The 18,017-nt window shown below is 34.8% G+C and overlaps 1 protein-coding gene across 5 annotated transcripts in view; it reads right to left on the bottom strand.

Annotated features, from left to right (window-relative positions):
* Positions 1 to 18,017, bottom strand: part of DOCK7 (dedicator of cytokinesis 7) — a 188,205-nt gene that overhangs the window by 56,099 nt on the left and 114,089 nt on the right. For 4 of the 5 annotated variants that reach the window (XM_036849774.1, XM_036849764.1, XM_036849793.1 and 1 more), the window contains exons 23-28: positions 12,487 to 12,576; positions 11,438 to 11,533; positions 8,788 to 8,928; positions 8,589 to 8,702; positions 6,925 to 7,095; positions 4,836 to 4,975 (exon numbers count right to left, since the gene is read on the bottom strand). In XM_036849774.1, coding sequence (XP_036705669.1) covers positions 4,836 to 4,975; positions 6,925 to 7,095; positions 8,589 to 8,702; positions 8,788 to 8,928; positions 11,438 to 11,533; positions 12,487 to 12,576 — 752 coding nt within the window. Of the gene's footprint in view, positions 1 to 4,835; positions 4,976 to 6,924; positions 7,096 to 8,588; positions 8,703 to 8,787; positions 8,929 to 11,437; positions 11,534 to 12,486; positions 12,577 to 13,770; positions 13,864 to 18,017 lie in introns of all 5 variants that reach the window. The other variant, XM_036849754.1, reaches the window with a different exon arrangement.

An 18,017-nucleotide genomic window follows, 5' to 3' on the forward strand; every position in this document is an offset into this window, starting at 1 on the left:
TATAGTATTTCTCTTAGTAATAAATTATTATATGATTTCTCTAGTAATAAACTTCCTGAATGTGCAGTATATATCAAGCGTTTTTTTTCATTTACTTCCTAATATCTACTCTCTTTCTCTGAAACTAAAAGTTTTTGAATGCTTACCACATGGTACTGTACCCCTTTCATCATTTAATAGCTAAATGATTTTTCAAAGATACTTAACCTCTGTTTCCCTATCTATGTATGAAGGTAATAACCTACCTCATAAGGTGGCTGTGAAAATTAATTTACATAATTTATGTAACAAGCTTATTAGCACAGTGCCTTGCACACTGCTTTTTTCGGTAAATATTAGCTTTTCCCTTTTAAGACCACACAACAGATTTAAAAGCTAGGACTTGAAACCAGGTATTCTTCCTCCGGGGCTCTTGAGCTTATCTACCATATTACGTAGCTGTATATGAAATCTAGCTGGAGATTCTTCTTCCTTTCAGTTTTTATTCAGAAAGTATATTTTTAAATACTGTCAAGAACTCCATCTAATGGACATATCTCAGATTTCATTTTCTAGCTCTCTACTTGACACTTTGTCATCTTTTATGTTTTCTTCTCAGTATTTTCTCCAAAGAGTTCCCATTATTCTTCATATTCTCCATCATTCTTCCCAAGTCTCAGATTCTGATCATTTGCCTTTTATGTTCTCCCTTTCAACTTGTATCACCAGTGATGATTCCCAAACCTGGGTATATATTTAACATCTCTCAGCAGCTACCAGCGCCAGACTTCAACCTATCTAAACTCTACCCACTGGTCTTCATGAAGCCTTTTCATGTGTCTACATTACTCAATCACATTCAGCCATTATACACATACACACACACACACACACACACACACACACACACGCACGCACGCAGGACCTGTCATATCCTATGCTAGATGTTGGAGATAAGACATTGTCCCTGTTCTTAAAGAGCTTGCTTTAGCAAGAGAGAAACACAGACACAAAAATAATAATTCAATTTTACAAATGCTATAATAAAGGTGCTAATCTTCTTCAAAACTAGGTCTGTACTACAAAATTTGCATTTAACCATAGTATCCTGTTTCAACGTTGTAACTTTCTAACTGCAATGAAAATTTCTAGAGAGCAAATCTTTGGTCAATATTAGAACATATGGGGCTTCCCTGGTGGCGCAGTGGTTAAGAATCCGCCTGCCAATGCAGGGGACACAGGTTTGAGCCCTGGTCCAGGAAGATCCCACATGCCGCGGAGCAACTAAGCCCGTGTGCCACAACTACTGAGCCTGCGTGCCACAACTACTGAAGCCTGTGCGCCTAGAGCCCGTGCTCTGCAACAAGAGAAACCACCGCAATGAGAAGCCCACGCACCACAATGAAGAGTAGCCCCGGCTCACCGCAACTAGAGAAAGCCTGCACGCAGCAACAAAGACCTAACACAGCCAAAATTAAATAAAATAAATTTTTAAAACAATATTAGAACATATTATTGCTACTCAAGGAATTATTTTTGATTACTTAGCAAGCAGAAGGAATAAAAAGAAAAACAATCCTCTTAAGGGTCTATCTAACCTATGTATGTTGTATTTTATCTATGTAAATATAAAAAGAATGTAAAACTTAGAGATGTGAGTCTCTCATAGTCAATCATTCATTCACTGAATTAACATATACTTATCAAGTGTCCACTCTGTACCAGACACAATTCTAATGCAGTGGGAATACAGCAGTGAATAAGAAAGAAAGTGCCTGCTCTCATGAGCTCACATTCTAAGGGAAGGGGACAGATAATGAACAAACAAGCAAATTTCAGGTAAGTGCCTTGTAGAAAATAAAACAGGCTTATCTGGTTAAGAATAATTGTGGCAACGGCAACACAGCTGTAATTCAGATTGGGTGGCCAATGACAGTCTCATTGAGAAGATACTCTTTGAGTGGAGACCTGAAGAGTCACAAGGAGGAAATTCCTATGTGGAGATCTTAGGGCAATTTCAGCCTTGCTTCAGGCAGAGAAAAGTCCTAGTCCAAAAGCCCTAAGGTGGGACTGGGTTGGGCCCATTAGAGAAACAAAAAGAAGGCCAGGATGGCTAGATTTTAGTATGTGAGGAGGGAAGAGAGTGGCAGTGTAGACAAGAGCTAGATATATAGGGCTTTGAGGTCCATTATTAAATCTGAATTTTATTTTAAATGCTATTTTAAAAGCACACACTTCTACTATTTTAAAAGTTAAGTGTGCTTTTAAACACATTAAAGAGTTTTAAGCCAGGAAGTGACGTAATTTAATTTTCATTTCTAAAACACCATGTAGGCTGCTGGGTAGAAAAGGGATTTTAGGGAGGGAAGAATGGAAGCATGATTAGGGGAGCAGCAGTAAAGACGGAGAGAAGTAGCTGAACTTGGGATACATTTTGGAGATAGTATTAAGGCATCTGCTAATGGACTGGGTGCAGGCAAGAGTGAGAAAAGGAGGAAACAAGCAACAGTAAAAGCTTATAATCCTGTATATTACTATTTAAAGCTCTTCCAGTTATCTTTTTTAACTCAATAGACAAAGTAGCAGTGAACACAGTTATCACGGCTTTCAGACTTGATAGAAAATCGTTCCAAGTGTCAAAGGACCAACTCTGAAGACCAGCTGGAAGAGATAAAAAAGAAGTAAAGAAGTCTTTCATAGGTCCTATACTGTTCCACAGAAATGTATCTATTTTAATAGAACTGATCCTTCATGTGAGAAAGAAACCTCATCACAAAAATAGTTGACTGTTAGAATTCTCTATTTTTTATCAGACACTGCCGAACACCTACACAACATCTCCTTCCCCTGTCTTCCTTCCTAACAGAATGTAAAAATTTTCAGGTTTACGTTCCTGCCCCTGTGACTCAGGGGAAGCTGACTCCATTCCCCCAGTTTCTGAAGTAGATCCAATCAGACTAGCCCTGCTACTTAAAGCAGACAGTCAGTAAAGCTGTTTCATTACCAGTGTGAGAAGAGATAAATGTTAATTAACTAATTGCTGCCTTAACTGAGAAGGTCTACAAAAAAAAATATCATATGAACTAAACACTTTTTCGTGACAGCTGATTTAATTTAGGCATGAAGTCCTTACCTCTGCTTTGTAACAAGCCACCCATGAACCAAAACCAGTCTAAGCACCACATCTGAGTAGAAGTGATCTAATCCATCCAGGAACCTGGCATTGCTCTGGTGACTGTAACAGTACCGGATAGGCAAGTGAGCCAAATCAGCCCAAAGAAAAGATGTGCATTGCATGCTTGAAAGAGGGTTTTTTCCCGCTCTCCTCTGCTGGACATGAACAAGTAATAATCTAAGCTCAATTGCCAGAGCAACTATCTTACAGTCATGAGAGGCACACTAGCCTCAGGATAAAGCTGAGGGGTTTCCAGTAGAAGTAAGAGATATAAAGAAACAGAACCCTGATAACATCATTGAGCTGCTGATTATAGTGTGCTAAAAACCTTATCTTTCTTCCAGTTATGAAAAAATAAATATCCTTCCTTTAATAAAGCCAGCCAGTATGAAGAAAGGTTTTCTGTTTCTGGTAACCAAACTTATCCTGATGTATCAAGTAAAATTACTGGAAATATAGAGTCAAATGATTGAGATATAACAGTTATTAAAGAAAGGTAGTATGTTTAGAAGTGGTTTTCAGAGTGATTTTTTTCAAACAATAGATCCTTACCCACCCCCCGCCAATGACATTATATTCATTTATCAATGGCAAAATATAAGAGTGCTGGCAAGCAGGGGTGGGAGACCCAGGGTTTCACCCACTTAGTCTGTCCTCTCCATACTCCAATGTCTACACCCCAACCCCATCCTACATGGAAGCAACATTAAGGACCTTTTCAGAACCTTACAGCTCTGCAGAGCACAGTGTGAAAAACTGCTTCTTAAAACTATATTCCTAACGCGAGAAGTTGCTGTTATGAAAAAAACTCATGCCTTTCATTTGCAGAAGCTTTAGCCTTTGACAGTTTACTAAGCATTCACTGTGTCCCTATCGCTAAGAACTTTAAAAGCATCCTTTTTCATTCGTTCAACAAATACATCATAGGATTCTTAAAAAACCTGCTCAAAAGTATCTCCTTTTGTTCTCTGGAGCTCTTACTTCAGGTTAAACTGCATTACAAACTCCTAATGATACTATTATGGAAAAAAAAAGCAATTATTACCCAAATGAGTTACAGTCATTCAGATTTTTGAAAATAGCTGTTAAGATAGAAATACCCTATAGGGATCTTAGATCACAACACATTTATAGAAAAGCTATTTCTATAAATTCAAATCATCAGATAATATACTCTTCTTACTATATCAATTTCCAGTAATTCTTTAAAAGTATACACAATTTTGGAAGTTTCTAAAACCTAAGTACATTTGTTTATAGAGCAAATTTTGAAGTACATGCTACAGAGTATGATGACAAATCAAAAATTTTCTTCACAAGGAATCAAACAGATTAGTCTACTTAACTGAAATGTGCCTGCTGTATATCAGCAAATCTATAAGTCCATCTACTAATATGCACAAATATTTTATGTACTACTAAGAAGGAAAAAAAGGCCACCAACTAAACCATGATACAATGTTGATTTCAAGACAAACATCAAATTCAGAGATGACAAAAAATGTCTTTCTTAAAACTGATGAAATATAGAAATAACATGAGTATGGAACTTAGTGAACACAGAAGTAGAAGAAGAGTGGTAAACAGTATTCTTCTGATTCCCAGGAAGTTAAGTGGATACTTCTGTCCCATTTTCCAAAATCAAATTGATACTCTACATGGCAAAAACTGGTCTACTCACCCTTCAGCATCAGGGTCTAAAATGACAGCCAGCTCTGTTAACACAAGTCCTGCCAAATAATGTTGCTGGCGGAAAGGCACAGACAATTCAAACATATTTGCAATCTTCTGGTCTTGCACAGTGGTGGAAAATCCAGAACTCTGTTTGGGAGTGAGGTAGAACAAAACTATAACAGCTATGCAACAAAACATTCTATAGACAGAGCACTACAACAAATGAGATGTGAGCATTATCTGAAAGTGAGAGTTTATTTTTACATTACTATTATTAACATTGGAGAAAGTAACTGCTCTTACTTTTGGTATAGGAAACTATGATGAAATAACATTTTAAATTATTTTCAATTTCCTTTTTCTCATATTAAAATTTTTTCATCTGCTTTTTCCTTTATACTTTTAGCCACTTAATGTTTCCATATCATACTCTGAAGGGAAAAAAGGAACTAAATCCATATGATACATTATGTACTCACTGCTGAGTACAAGAGAAATATTCATAGTCAAGGCTATCGGTTTCCAGAGAAATTTCAAATACTAATGAAGTTGTTTTTCAGGGAAAACACTATCTCTAGAAAATTACTATTTTTTTTGTCCACTCACTGAGTTTTTAAAACTTTTTTCATACTGTAAAATAGCATCCCGCCCCAAGATATAGCTTAAGGCAAGAATGTCCTCAATCTCATCACCCTTAATCCATATTCAAGACCGCCCACGCGAGGTTTCTTAGAAGAACAGACTTCAGATTTCTCTATGGAGAAATCATCTTCCTAATAAGCATATAAAACTATCCTTGCCCCCACCTCCCAAAGAGTGATGTCTCTGTCATCTATTAGAATCTGAAAATTCTGCAGTTAGACGAGAAAGTAGGGAACGAGATAATGGAAGAAATTCTGTTAATTTCTTGGCTGAATGAGATGTTCAGCACGGAGTCAGGTGTAAACAAATGTATTTCATTAAAGGTTTTAGGAACTGTACCTTTGATTAATTTGTACTTGACTGTGTAGCCACATCTTTGACAGAGGATGGGGGAAGGGAGCAAAAGACTAGCCTCATTTGTTATTGGAAGAAGTGTGTCCTAGCCAGGTAAAAGTATGTGGAAATAGGCTGATCCTTAAGAATTTTTGCAAAGGTAAAATGAAAAGTTGGGGGTGTTCTCTGATGTTTTCTAATCTTTCTAAGTAAAGTTTAAAATTTTGTTAAACATCTGAGATTGATCTAGTGTAGGGAATTACTTTCAGGAATTAAATATCTCAAAAATAAACTTATAAAGAGTTCATATCCACTTTGACTTTAGACATTAAGAGCTTAAGGAAGTAGCTTGTTTGCCTTAGGAATTATATAGCAAGAAGGTGTTTCACTAGGAGGGAACATCCAGGCTTCTCTGATACGAAAACCACAGAATCGCTTCATTTCAATCTGTATGACAGGACACATAATAACTGCTACGATAACCCTTTTTCATCTTTAGAGCAACTACTAGGCACCCTGTGAAAACCCATAAACACCCATCTAGTTTCCTTTGGGTTCTCTGGATACAAGAGAGGCAGGTAGGGCTTTGCCAGGACTGCACTGCAGTTTGACTTCTTTCTCTGCTAAATTATGTTTCATTCCCCTTCCTTTCACAGGTATTGACATCTAATAAATACCTTGTCCCCCAAACTCAGTCTGTGTCTGCCTCAAACAAACACAACTTGTGAAAACATCAAGTGAGTTTATGTAGCTGAATTCACTCCCTTGTGCATGAATCGGTAAGAGGGGTACAACAAAGTGGTTAGAACTTGGGCCCTAGAATAAGCCAACACGTGCCATGGTTCAAAGCCTAGCTCTGCCAGTTTTTACTATGTGACCCTGGGTAAGTTGCTGACGTTTCTGTGTTTCAGTTTTTTTCCCCTGTAAAATGGGGATAATAACAGAACTTACCTCCTAGAGTTTCTGTGAGGAGTAAATGATTAATACTTATAAAGCACTTAGTATGGAGCCTATCACACAGCTATTATTCAACAGTGCTACTTTTCATGTTTTCCAGTGTTCAGAATGCTTTTTCCACAAGTGTGGACTTAAAAAAATTTGTTTTCATACACTTTGCATACCTGAGATGTTGCAGAAGAAACAGAAGGTGATGGTGACGCAGGTGGAGTTAGCAGGCTGCAGGGTAAGTTTAAGGTAACATAGTGCTCATGGCTGCAGATGATGCGCAGAAAATCCAGCCTCAGGGACACCAAGACACTTGGAGTTGGTAATGAATAAAGCTTTGAAGATACCTTGTAAGCATCGCATAAATAAGAGAACACCAATTGAACATATCATTTCTCTACTACCAATACCAGAATGATGGATTGAAGAATTAAAGAACAGTACTCAGTGAGCAGTTTTGAATTCTGTGGTTTAAGTAACACTATCGGCTTTTTCCAAAGTTACTCCTAAAATAAAAAATTTGGAACTACAAGATTTACTGTATAAATCCACTGACTAGGTGCATTCTTAAAGCCACATTCTTATATTTCCAATATAGCATTAATATTTCCACTTCTCAAAGATATACTTTATGAAGAAAAAGTATACCACCAAAATAACTTCCTAAAAGAAATTATCCATTCTTTTTACAGCACCTTGTGTTAACCTATATTTATAATTATCTATTTTCCCAACTACACCCATTAGCTACTTGAGGAGACATATATAGACTGACTTATTTGAATAGTTTTAGCATCCCTAGAGTCTAGTTTAATGTTTGGCAAATGTAGGAGGCCAATGCTTGAAGAATAAAGACAGGACAGGTTTTGGGAGCAATAATACATGAAATTTCAGGGAAAAAGTAAAAATAATACATAGTGTTGCAAATACTTGCAAAGAGATCAGTGCCCACGCATAGTTTTAACTTCTCTATTAAAAGAAACATACAATAATGGCATCCAATAGAACAGAGCTTCAAAATTCTAAGTATTAGACTGCCAAATAGCATTTTTAACCAGTAGTTCCCCAAAACTAATCTGTGGACCAGCAGGGAGTACTTTATAAGCACTGCTTCCCACACTCCCACCCCCACCACCAGGGTTCAAACTCCTCAGAAATGCTGGGATGGGACACAGAGATCTGTACATTTTTAAAGCTCCCTTAAAATGTAATTCTAGGATGATTATACAGCTCACTACCCCAATGGTCTATCAGGACGAATAACTAATGTTTTCTAAAAGCCAGGTTTCATTAATCATTTGATAGAAAATTTAAAACAAAACCAGCTGTTTGTAGAAAACTTCTAGGATCCTTTTAGTTTAGAAAAAGCTAGATAATGATATCTGTGACTTGGGTAAACATCTACTCATGCTTCTAAACTCTACAATGTCTAGGGCTTCATCGTGAGGAATACACAGCAAAATGCAACTGCTTTAAAAATCACTTAAGACAGAAAAAGTTGGGTTAGCTGTTCATTCAGTAAAAATGCTACTCTTGCATGGCATCTTGGGGCTGCTTTACATTTAGACTACTGACTTGATGGTATACTTCTGAATGAGAATCAAAGAGTCATAAGTGGGCCAGTATAACTCAATGAAAAGCCAGTTGTACTGACAGCAGCTTGCCATAGTCCTGTGTCCTAATAAATGTAATTTATTTTCCCTTACTAATAAAAATATGCCACTTTTTAAAAACATCACTATATAAATGTGCTCTTGAAAAATATCTTAGCTCCAGCCCTAAAAGAGCAAACGCAGCATTTAAATTATTTGATTACTAATTATTACTAATTATACATTACCTGTTTATAGCAGGTCTTTATAAGGCTAAAGACAAATCCTCTGTCCATAACAGACAACAGATCATTGAGAAAGAATGCAAGGCTTGTGTTGAGTCTCTCAACCATTTCTGTGTCCTGGGAAACAATTAAAAGAAAAACAAATATAGTTTAACGTGTGCTTGAAACACAGATTTAGTTTAAAAAAATAAGTTACCGTTACCTTCTGAAATCGTGAAACTATATCACTAGCAATTGTGCTGACAAGAGCAGCAATGTCATCCATGAAACGTTCTGGAAAACGACTTTTCCTTGGTGCATCAAGTTTATCATTAAAGTATAAATGGTGCACCATGCTCTTTACCTGAAAAAAGAAATAAGCCATTCGTTTAATTTCTTATGGATGTAATGAACAGTTACAGAGATTCTAAACATTAGGGCTATTTTTGTCAACATACCATGTAATTTAACAGATAGATAAAATACTTTTAACTCATCAAATATTTTGAAAAAGTTCCCTACAATATTTTGTATGCGCTAGAGAAATATCAAACACAATACAACTCAATCTCTGTATCAGCTTCATGACATTATCCTGGCTATCAGTGGGAAAAAAACTATGGGTATGTCAACAGAAAAAAATTTCATCCTTTAAAATTATTTTAAATTAAATCTTTCCATGACTTAACAATTCTGCCATTCCATGTCCCCCCAACTGTTAGCTCTGAGAGGTTAGAAACCTTGACTGCATGTAGTATCTTTAGCACCTAGCATCTCGTGGCATATGGTGGGGGTACATTAAATATTGATGACTAGATATTAAGAATAAAATGTTAGGTAAAAATTAAAGTGGTTTCAATTTACCAAATACTTTTAGATATGGATTCTTATCACAACAATGTGTTAACGGTACTAAAATTTTTTAATTCAGGGAAATTAATGACAAGGTTTTACAGTTGGTAAATAACAGAGCCAAGTCAAACTATTTCATGTTTAAGAAATCTGAACATACATGTAAGACTATTAAAAAAAAAGTCATTTGATCTTATATTAAAAGCACATGAATTACAATTTGGTGTTTATTCTCTAGGGGAAAAAAATGAGTTGCCTATCACTTACATATGGTCCCTGATTTATTTTTTTTGTAGATTAGCAAATCTCTAGAAGAAACGTCTTTTTTAAAATCTTTTACTGAAGTATAGTTGATTTACAATGTTGTGTTAGTTTCTGGTTACAGCAAAGTGATTCAGTTATATATATATATTCTTTTTCATATTCTTTTCCATTATGGTTTATTACAGGATATTGAATATAGTTCCCTGTGCTATACAGTATGGCCTTGTTGTTTATTTTATATACAGTAGTTTGTATCTGCTAATCCCAAAGTCCTAATTTATCCCTCTCCCACCCCCTTTCCCCTTTGGTAACCATAAGTTTGTTTTCTATGTCTGAGTCTGTTTCTGTTTTGTAAACAAGTTCGTTTGTATCATATGTTGGATTACACATGTAAGTGATATCATATGGTATTTGACTTTTCTCTTTCTGACTTACTTCACTTAGTAGGATAATCTCTAGGTGCATCTATGTTGCTGCAAACGGCACTATTTCATTCTTTTTTATGGCTGAATAGTATTCCAATGTATATGTATTCCACATCTTCTTTATTCATTCATCTCTCGATGGATATTTAAGCTGCTTCCATGTCTCGGCTATTGTAAATAGTGCTGCTATGACATTGGGGTGCATGTAACTTTTTGAATTAAGAGTTTTCTCCGGATATATGCCCAGGAGTGGGATTGATGGATCATATGGTAGCTCTATTTTTAGTTTTTTAAGGAACCTCCATACTATACTCCATAGTGGCTACACCAATTTACATTCCCACCAACAGTGTAGAAGGGTTTCCTTTTCTCCACATACTTTCCAGCAATTATTATTTGTAGGCTTTTTAATGATGGCCATTCTGACTGGTGCGAGGCGATACCTCATTATAGTTTTCACTTGCAGAAGAAATGTCTTCTAATCCTCAACATAAGTAACATTCAATGCTGAGAATGATTCTATGGCATACTCTGGAAACGTCCATTGTTTCTTTTCTTTCTTTCTTTTTTCTCTTTTTTGTTGTTTTGTCTTTGTTTCTTATTTATTATTTTACATAATTTTTTTGGAAGAAAAAGTTTCAGTGATTTCAGCTTTCTAGAAGCTAGAGAGGAAGGTCCCTAGTGCCAGAATGCCTAAGTTTGAATCACAGCTCTCCTGTATACAAGCTATGTATACTTAAACAAGTCACTTAATCTCTCTGTGCCTTGGTAATTCCTAGCCCATAGAGCTGTGCTACCATACTGTACGTACTTAATAAATGTATATTGCTTTTGTGTATATATGTGTTTATGCTGTGTATATAGATATTTATTAAAATATTAATTCATTTATTTGTTTTAATATCATTTACTGAATTAAGTAGAAAGTGTGGTTGTTTTTTATTGGCTGTGACTGGCATTTCCCTAAGAGCTTTCTAACCATAAAAGCAGTAGGTATCTATAAAGCTCTTTTTATCTGGTATGAAATCAATAGTACTGCCATTATACACTAGCATGTTCAGACTAAGAAAGAATGTATCACAGGTTTCCTTTAAAAAGACAGTTAGCTTCTGCAACTATCCCTAAAAACATAGTTTAAATTAGCTTTATAACTCCATCTAAATTGTGCTGATTGTCCACAGTGTTTATTTAGAGATGTAGCAAAGGTAATTTTGTCTTGGAGGCACATGTAAAACCATAAGATGGGCAATAGGAAAAGATTCTAGGATAAAATCATGAGCTAACACAAAATTGTTTAATAAGAAAAACAAAGAACGTGTTTAGTTTGCTCACCATTAACTCAAAAAAGAACCAGGCTTGTTGCAAAGCTGATTCCCGAACGCTGCCACTGCAAACAACCCACTGCAAAGCCAGCTCCTCATGAAATAGCTATCCAGAAGTAAATCCAAAGTTATTATCAGTGTCAGGTCTGCTGGTAACACAAACCAAATAATGCAAGTACAAATGAAGATATAATGAGAATAAGCAAAATAAGGCACGTGAACCATTCAATGATGCAGTGAGGACACCCATTAACGAAACGGCTATTTATACACGTAAGACAGTGGCATGTTGAACAGCTGAAAAAATTACATGTTATCTTGGAGTAAAATGTAATTTTAAAAGGACAGGTGGGAAATAGGCTCCTAAATTGTACATGCAAAAAGAAACTAGACCGAAAACTCAACAGTTACAAATAAAACCTGGCTTGTGCCTTACATACATATTTCAGCATATGCAAATACATTCATGAACTTTGCTGGTACAATTTAGGAAATACCTTTAAAAATTTAAACTTTGATATCAGCCATTAATTTTCAAGTTTTCAGGTATTTAAAGTCTTTTTATTAAAATAGCAGAAATTTCCTGCCTTATAATGGATATGCATACAAAGCATTTGCACAATAGTGTATATTAATATGAAAAAGGACTAACAAAACTGTGCATAAGGGAAGCAAATCAACATATCTTACTAAGAGTGATAATTTTTCTAACTCATCTTCCTTTCCCTGGAGATTTAAAACACAAAACAGAAGCAGTTACAGAAACAGAATTAAGAGTTGATACAATTTTTTTGGTACTAAAATTTAATGATCAAATTTAATGCACTAAACTCTAAAAACAGTCATCTGCAAAGATATAAATATTATAATAATGTAAAAGAGCTTGCAATGGAGAGGTATGCCCAAAAAGACATCGGACAAGCAATGCTTGCTCAAATGTATTTTTTAAAACAGTGCAATTATTGTAACATCTCATACTGGTTATGTAAAGAATCCTTACATCTATTTAATTGTTGGAATTATTTTCCCCCTACATGGACTATCTTCATATGAATCTACCTTTTTAGTTGGTAAGCGTCCCGTTAATGTTTGTAAGAAACTTGACGTCTCTGTGTGCGAAGACATACGATTACAACTTCGATCCATAGCCTATGGAGTGAAGATGAATGAATGACGAGATACCATTAAAGTCTGCTGTGGATGACTATGCAGTTCAAGGATTATATACAATTTTTTACATAGAGCTTTACTGTCATTTTAACAGCCATCTGTTTTATTGCTCATCCCATTTTCACTATTTTAAGTTGCTTTAATGACAAGGCATTAGAAGTATCAAAATGGCTTCTGTTTATTTTATCTTTAAAAGATAAGTATTTTAATGATTATATAAATTCAGAGTGCTGCAAAGAATGAAACTTTTATCTGTGTGATCTATACACATGCATGTATCTAGTAAGAAAATGTAAAAAGTAAAAACATACTTCTCACGGGTCTCGGACCAAAAAGAGAAATCAAGAATTTTATATTTAATTAAAAAATTAAAAGTTTAGAATAATTTCTTTCATGTTTCACTATCATCAAAAATTACGATTCAGGTTAGCCATATACTATATTAAATATAAATCATTTATAATAAATTTGCAATTAAAATTTTTCTTGAAGAACGAGAGCATTGTCCTCCAAAGCCAATACACAGATGAGAAGTATATTTTGAGGAATCATGCAGTATTAGCTATCAAGCAATTAGACTTAAGTAAGCAAAACCTAGTACAAATAAGTTACAACAAATTTCATACTTTGCAACACAGTACAGATTAAAACAGATTTTTGCTTCTGGTACTTAATCTTACAGCATGGGGATCATATACTGTTCATATTTAATTTCAGCTTATTACCAATATTTCTAGTCAGTGATTATGAAGAAAATGACAAGATAGTAAATGATAAATGACAATGATACAATAGCTACACTTTAAACCAAAAGCGAATGGAAAACTGTCAGGTTTTTTCCACACAAAAAATTTTTAAATTCCTACTAAAGATGCGCTACCCCAAAAGTAGAAACTGTTATCAAAGCCATCAATTGCATAAGCAGCAGGCACTGAAACATCAATGGGGTATACAGGAGGGAAGGAGAAGGAGACAGGAAATAGGAAAGGAGAGTATTACTGGTGCAATTGGTGGTATTCATGCATAGCAGTTGGAAAATGTGCTAAATAAACAAAAATACACACTTTTTAATTATTAAAAAGCAAGCCACTGAAATCATAGTATATACTAAAAAGTAATGTTCTAAAGGGAAACATCAGCAGCCAATAAAGAAACCTCTAATATAAACACCACCTGTGTTGATTCTGCACTTGGACTGGGGTTGGATCCCCATGGGGCAGCTTTTGGACCACCAGTGTTAACCCAGGAATTGGAGCGGTCTAAACCCTAAGCATATAATAGAAAGCAGTTGGAAAGGAAAGAAATATTACATGTGGCATGCTATATTCTTAAAGAAATCCAGACTTTCCAATGCAAACATGTTTTTAATTAGTACTGTTAAAGCAACCAAAAATTTTAGGCATCTATAGAATATTAGTTCATCAAAATTATCTCATTACATAATTTTTTAAAAATCACAGAGAAAATTAAGTATAGCATTTAAAGGTAATTTCTCTTTATATAAAGGGATCACCTTTAAGTATCAACAACTAAAGATCCCACAGCACCATCCCCCCAAACTCTCTTCAAAGATGGTACAAGTTAGCAACAGACAATTTCCTCTAAATCTAACTGGGGTTTAAAAGAAAAAAAAAAAAATGGAAGAAGAAAAACATTCCAATCTTGTCTAAAAGACTAATTTTATTCCATCTGTCATCAACTGAAAACTTCTGTGTAGCAATACTCCACAATTCTATTTGAACTTGCCTCCTCTTTTAGGGACCAATAAGAAAAATTAGGTAAAAAATTAAGAAAAAAAAAGATGCCCGATATTTGCTCCTTCCTAAAAATGATGGTAGATTTGGAGTTGTGCTCAGTCTTATTGTGCTTGTTGAAATTAAACATAATGGGCTACTTTTTTATATAAAAATTGTAATGAAAAACATTATGCTGGGGCTGTCTGTAGGAATTGTATCTTCATCATCACTATCATTAATTTGAAGTTAATTCAATATGCTATTAATGTGTATGACCAGAAGTGAATTATGTCTGTCTTCTCTGAAAGAGGTTATTATGATCCCAGGCAAAGGGGACTGGGGCTTTACTTCAATTTCTTAAAATTGATCATTAGAATCACCTGAATTATAAAATTCAGATTCTGGCCCTTACCCCCAGAAATCCAGATTCAGCAACATGGGCTGGGCCCTGGGAACCTACAAATAGAACTGAGCAAGGTATAAGAGATTTTTAGAGGACTGCTGAAGACAACACAAGACAAGCCAACTAAAAATATTAGGGCCTGAGTATGAACTCAAACCAGAAAGCGCCAAAGAAGGATAGGTAAAAGAAAAGAAAGAGTAAACAGTGGTAATCAACTCTATGTAGACATTAGTATCACCTGGGAAGGTTAAGGACAACCATCACCACAAATGTGCAGGGCCCTACCTCTAAACAGTTAAATAACAATCTCTGGGAGTGAGGCCCATGCATGTATATTATGGGAAGGAGGAGCTAGGGGGGAAGGGAAAGGGAGGGGAGGAGGAAAGGGGAGGGGGAAAGAGGGAAGACAAACTACTAGCTCTCAAGGGCTTAGCTTTTAGGGAGAATATTTCCCCTCCTTTTCTCCCTATTTTTTCCAAAAATACAAAGAAGTTGAAAGGATGATAAAATAACTACCCATTTCCCCTCATTTTTGACACTGAATGTGTAAGATGAGAGTTAAAATTCAAATCCAGGTTCTACTGCTTACTAACTGTAAAATCTAAGGTAAGTTACCCAATCTCTTTTTCAGTTTCTTAGCTACAAAATAGGAATAATGATAAATGTCTCCCTCATACTGTAAAGATCAAAGTAAATAATGGAAGTAAATCACTGAATACAATGCCTCAAATATAGTAAACTCTTAAAAAATAGTTTTAACAAAAACTTGCCATACATGTTTTTTTAAAATGCTTCCTAGCAAAGTAAATTGGGCAATATTCAAATACTCATAAAATTACGTAATCAATAGATTTGTTTAAAATAAAATACCCCATTTTATAGGTATTAATAAAGACTTCTCAGAACCCCATTATATTATTTCAAATAAAAGCAAATCAGCACACAATATGTTTTTCAGATAAGTTAAAACAAAAATTTTCAGTCTCCCAAATTATGTCACTACTCATGTTACAAAAATAACAAAATATAAGCATCTAATTTCTGCAAAATTACAACTGTGCTCTCTCTACCATAAATTTCTACAAAAAGAGAAACAATAACTTTGCCGTACTCATAAGTTCACTTTTTAACTTCTTGCTTAATAATTTCCTTTAAAACTAAGGCACATGCTAATGAGTAATATGAGAATAAACAATAAATCTCTTTGTGCCATTAATTATACATTATATCCAAAATACTGAGGCACTGAACAGTTATAATCACATCAAGTCAAAGCCAACTGTTCAAAGAAAACTGGTGGCCAATTTATTTGTAAAGCAAATTATTTCCATAATTTAAATGTCATACAGCTAAGAATTATATCAAACAGCCCTTAGTTAAGCAAAGTCATCACTGATATTTACTAATATAATAACTATGTTTACATATCTCCAACTAACAGAAGAGATTAATCAAATGTGTGTACATGTGCATGAAAGTGTTTTTATTCTGTTTTTGCCAAGTCTCTGTAACATTATTATTTTGTTTTGTCCCTTAGGTATAGATAGGCTCCTTCCCTGAATAAGGCTCACAGTATATCTGACTTGACATCAATACTCATGTTTCAATACAATCCTCAGCATAGTGGATTTAGTAAGCTATGCACACAGTAAGCTCTCAGTTTTTGAAAAATAAATGAAAAAATAGGAGATGATACATTAGAAAGAAACTAATTATCAATGTAAAATTGCACTGGCATTTGCTTAAAAGCAATAAAATTCAAACCTGATGTAACCATATATTTACACAACTGAATGTTAAAAGAACATTGCTAGGACAAAGAAAGATCAGTTTTGGCAAAATAATTATGAAAAAAACTCACAAATATGGTTTTATAGCCACTAGAGTAATAAAAGCCTGTTGATAGTATTTTAGAACTTCAGGATTTCTGCATTTTGTATTAGGAAATGAAGTCTAACCAAAACTTTCATAAAACCAAATATCTTAAGATCTTTAAGTATTTAATTAATCCTGATAGCAAGAGGGCAAACAAAAGCATAATTCAATTTTTAAAAAGTTGTTTACTCTTGCTAGAGATACTCAATGCTTACTAACATTCATTCTTTGGATACATGTCTTTTGAGTACTTTTCATATGCTGGATATTATAGTTGCTTTGGATACATCAGTGAACAAATATCTCTGCCTTCATGGAGCTTATACTCTAATAAAGGGAGACAAACACTAAAAAATAAACATAACAGGTAACTAATTTATATGTTACATTAAAAGGTAGTAAACGTTATGAGTCAAAGAAACAGAGTAAGGGGATAAGAAGTCCCCGGGACAAGGCTAAGGAGAAAGACACACTTATACATTTAAATAAGTGCTCAGAGTAGACCCCATGGAGAAGGTAGTTCTCTGAGTACAGACTTAAAGGAGGTAAAGGAGTTAGTCATAGGATCTTGCTCAGAGATATGACATAATCCAACTTAAGTTTTGTTTATTTGTGACTTAAGTTTTTAAAGCAGCATTCTGGTTGCTATGTTGTGAAGTGAGTGTAGGTTGGAAGGAGGGAAACCATATTTAAGGCTATTACATTAATTCAGTAAGAGACGATGGTAGTTCAGACCAAATGGTAGTACTAGAGGTGATGAGAAGTGGCTCTACCTTTAATATATATGCAAATCTGAACTAAAGGATTTACAAAAGGCAGCTGAGTTTAGAATTCTAGAGAGATATCTGTACTTGAAATACAATTTTCGTGAGATATCAGCATAAAGTGATACTTACAACAACAGGACTTCATAAGATCACGAAGTGAGTGAGTGTAGAGAAAAGAGAAAACAAGACAAGAGAAGACAAGAAATAAGGACAGAGGCCTGGGGCACTTCCAAATTAAGAGATCAGAAAGAGAAGAATCTACAAAGGAGACTGAAAAGGTGTAATCAGTAAAGAGGAAAATCAAGAGAGTGTAGTGCCCTAGAAGCTAAGTAAATAGAATAAATTGGAGAATTAACTGTGTCAAAAGCTGCTGTAAGGTAAAGTCAGCCAAGTGTTGAGACTTAACCTTTGGATTTAAGAACAAGGAGAGCACTGGGGGCATTAGAAGGGCAGTATGGGAGGAAGATCAAAGGAATATGTTTGAAGTAGGGTAACAGGAGTTAAAGAACGAGAGTAAAAGAATTGGAGACAGCAAGTATGGAAAACACTTCTAAGGAATTCTACTACAAAAGGTAGCAGAGAAATGATGAAGAAGCTACCAGCAGAAATACTAGAGAGGAGATTTTTTTTATGGGAGAA

This window comes from Balaenoptera musculus, chromosome 1 (genome assembly GCF_009873245.2).
Source record: "Balaenoptera musculus isolate JJ_BM4_2016_0621 chromosome 1, mBalMus1.pri.v3, whole genome shotgun sequence".
Lineage (NCBI taxonomy): Eukaryota > Metazoa > Chordata > Mammalia > Artiodactyla > Balaenopteridae > Balaenoptera > Balaenoptera musculus.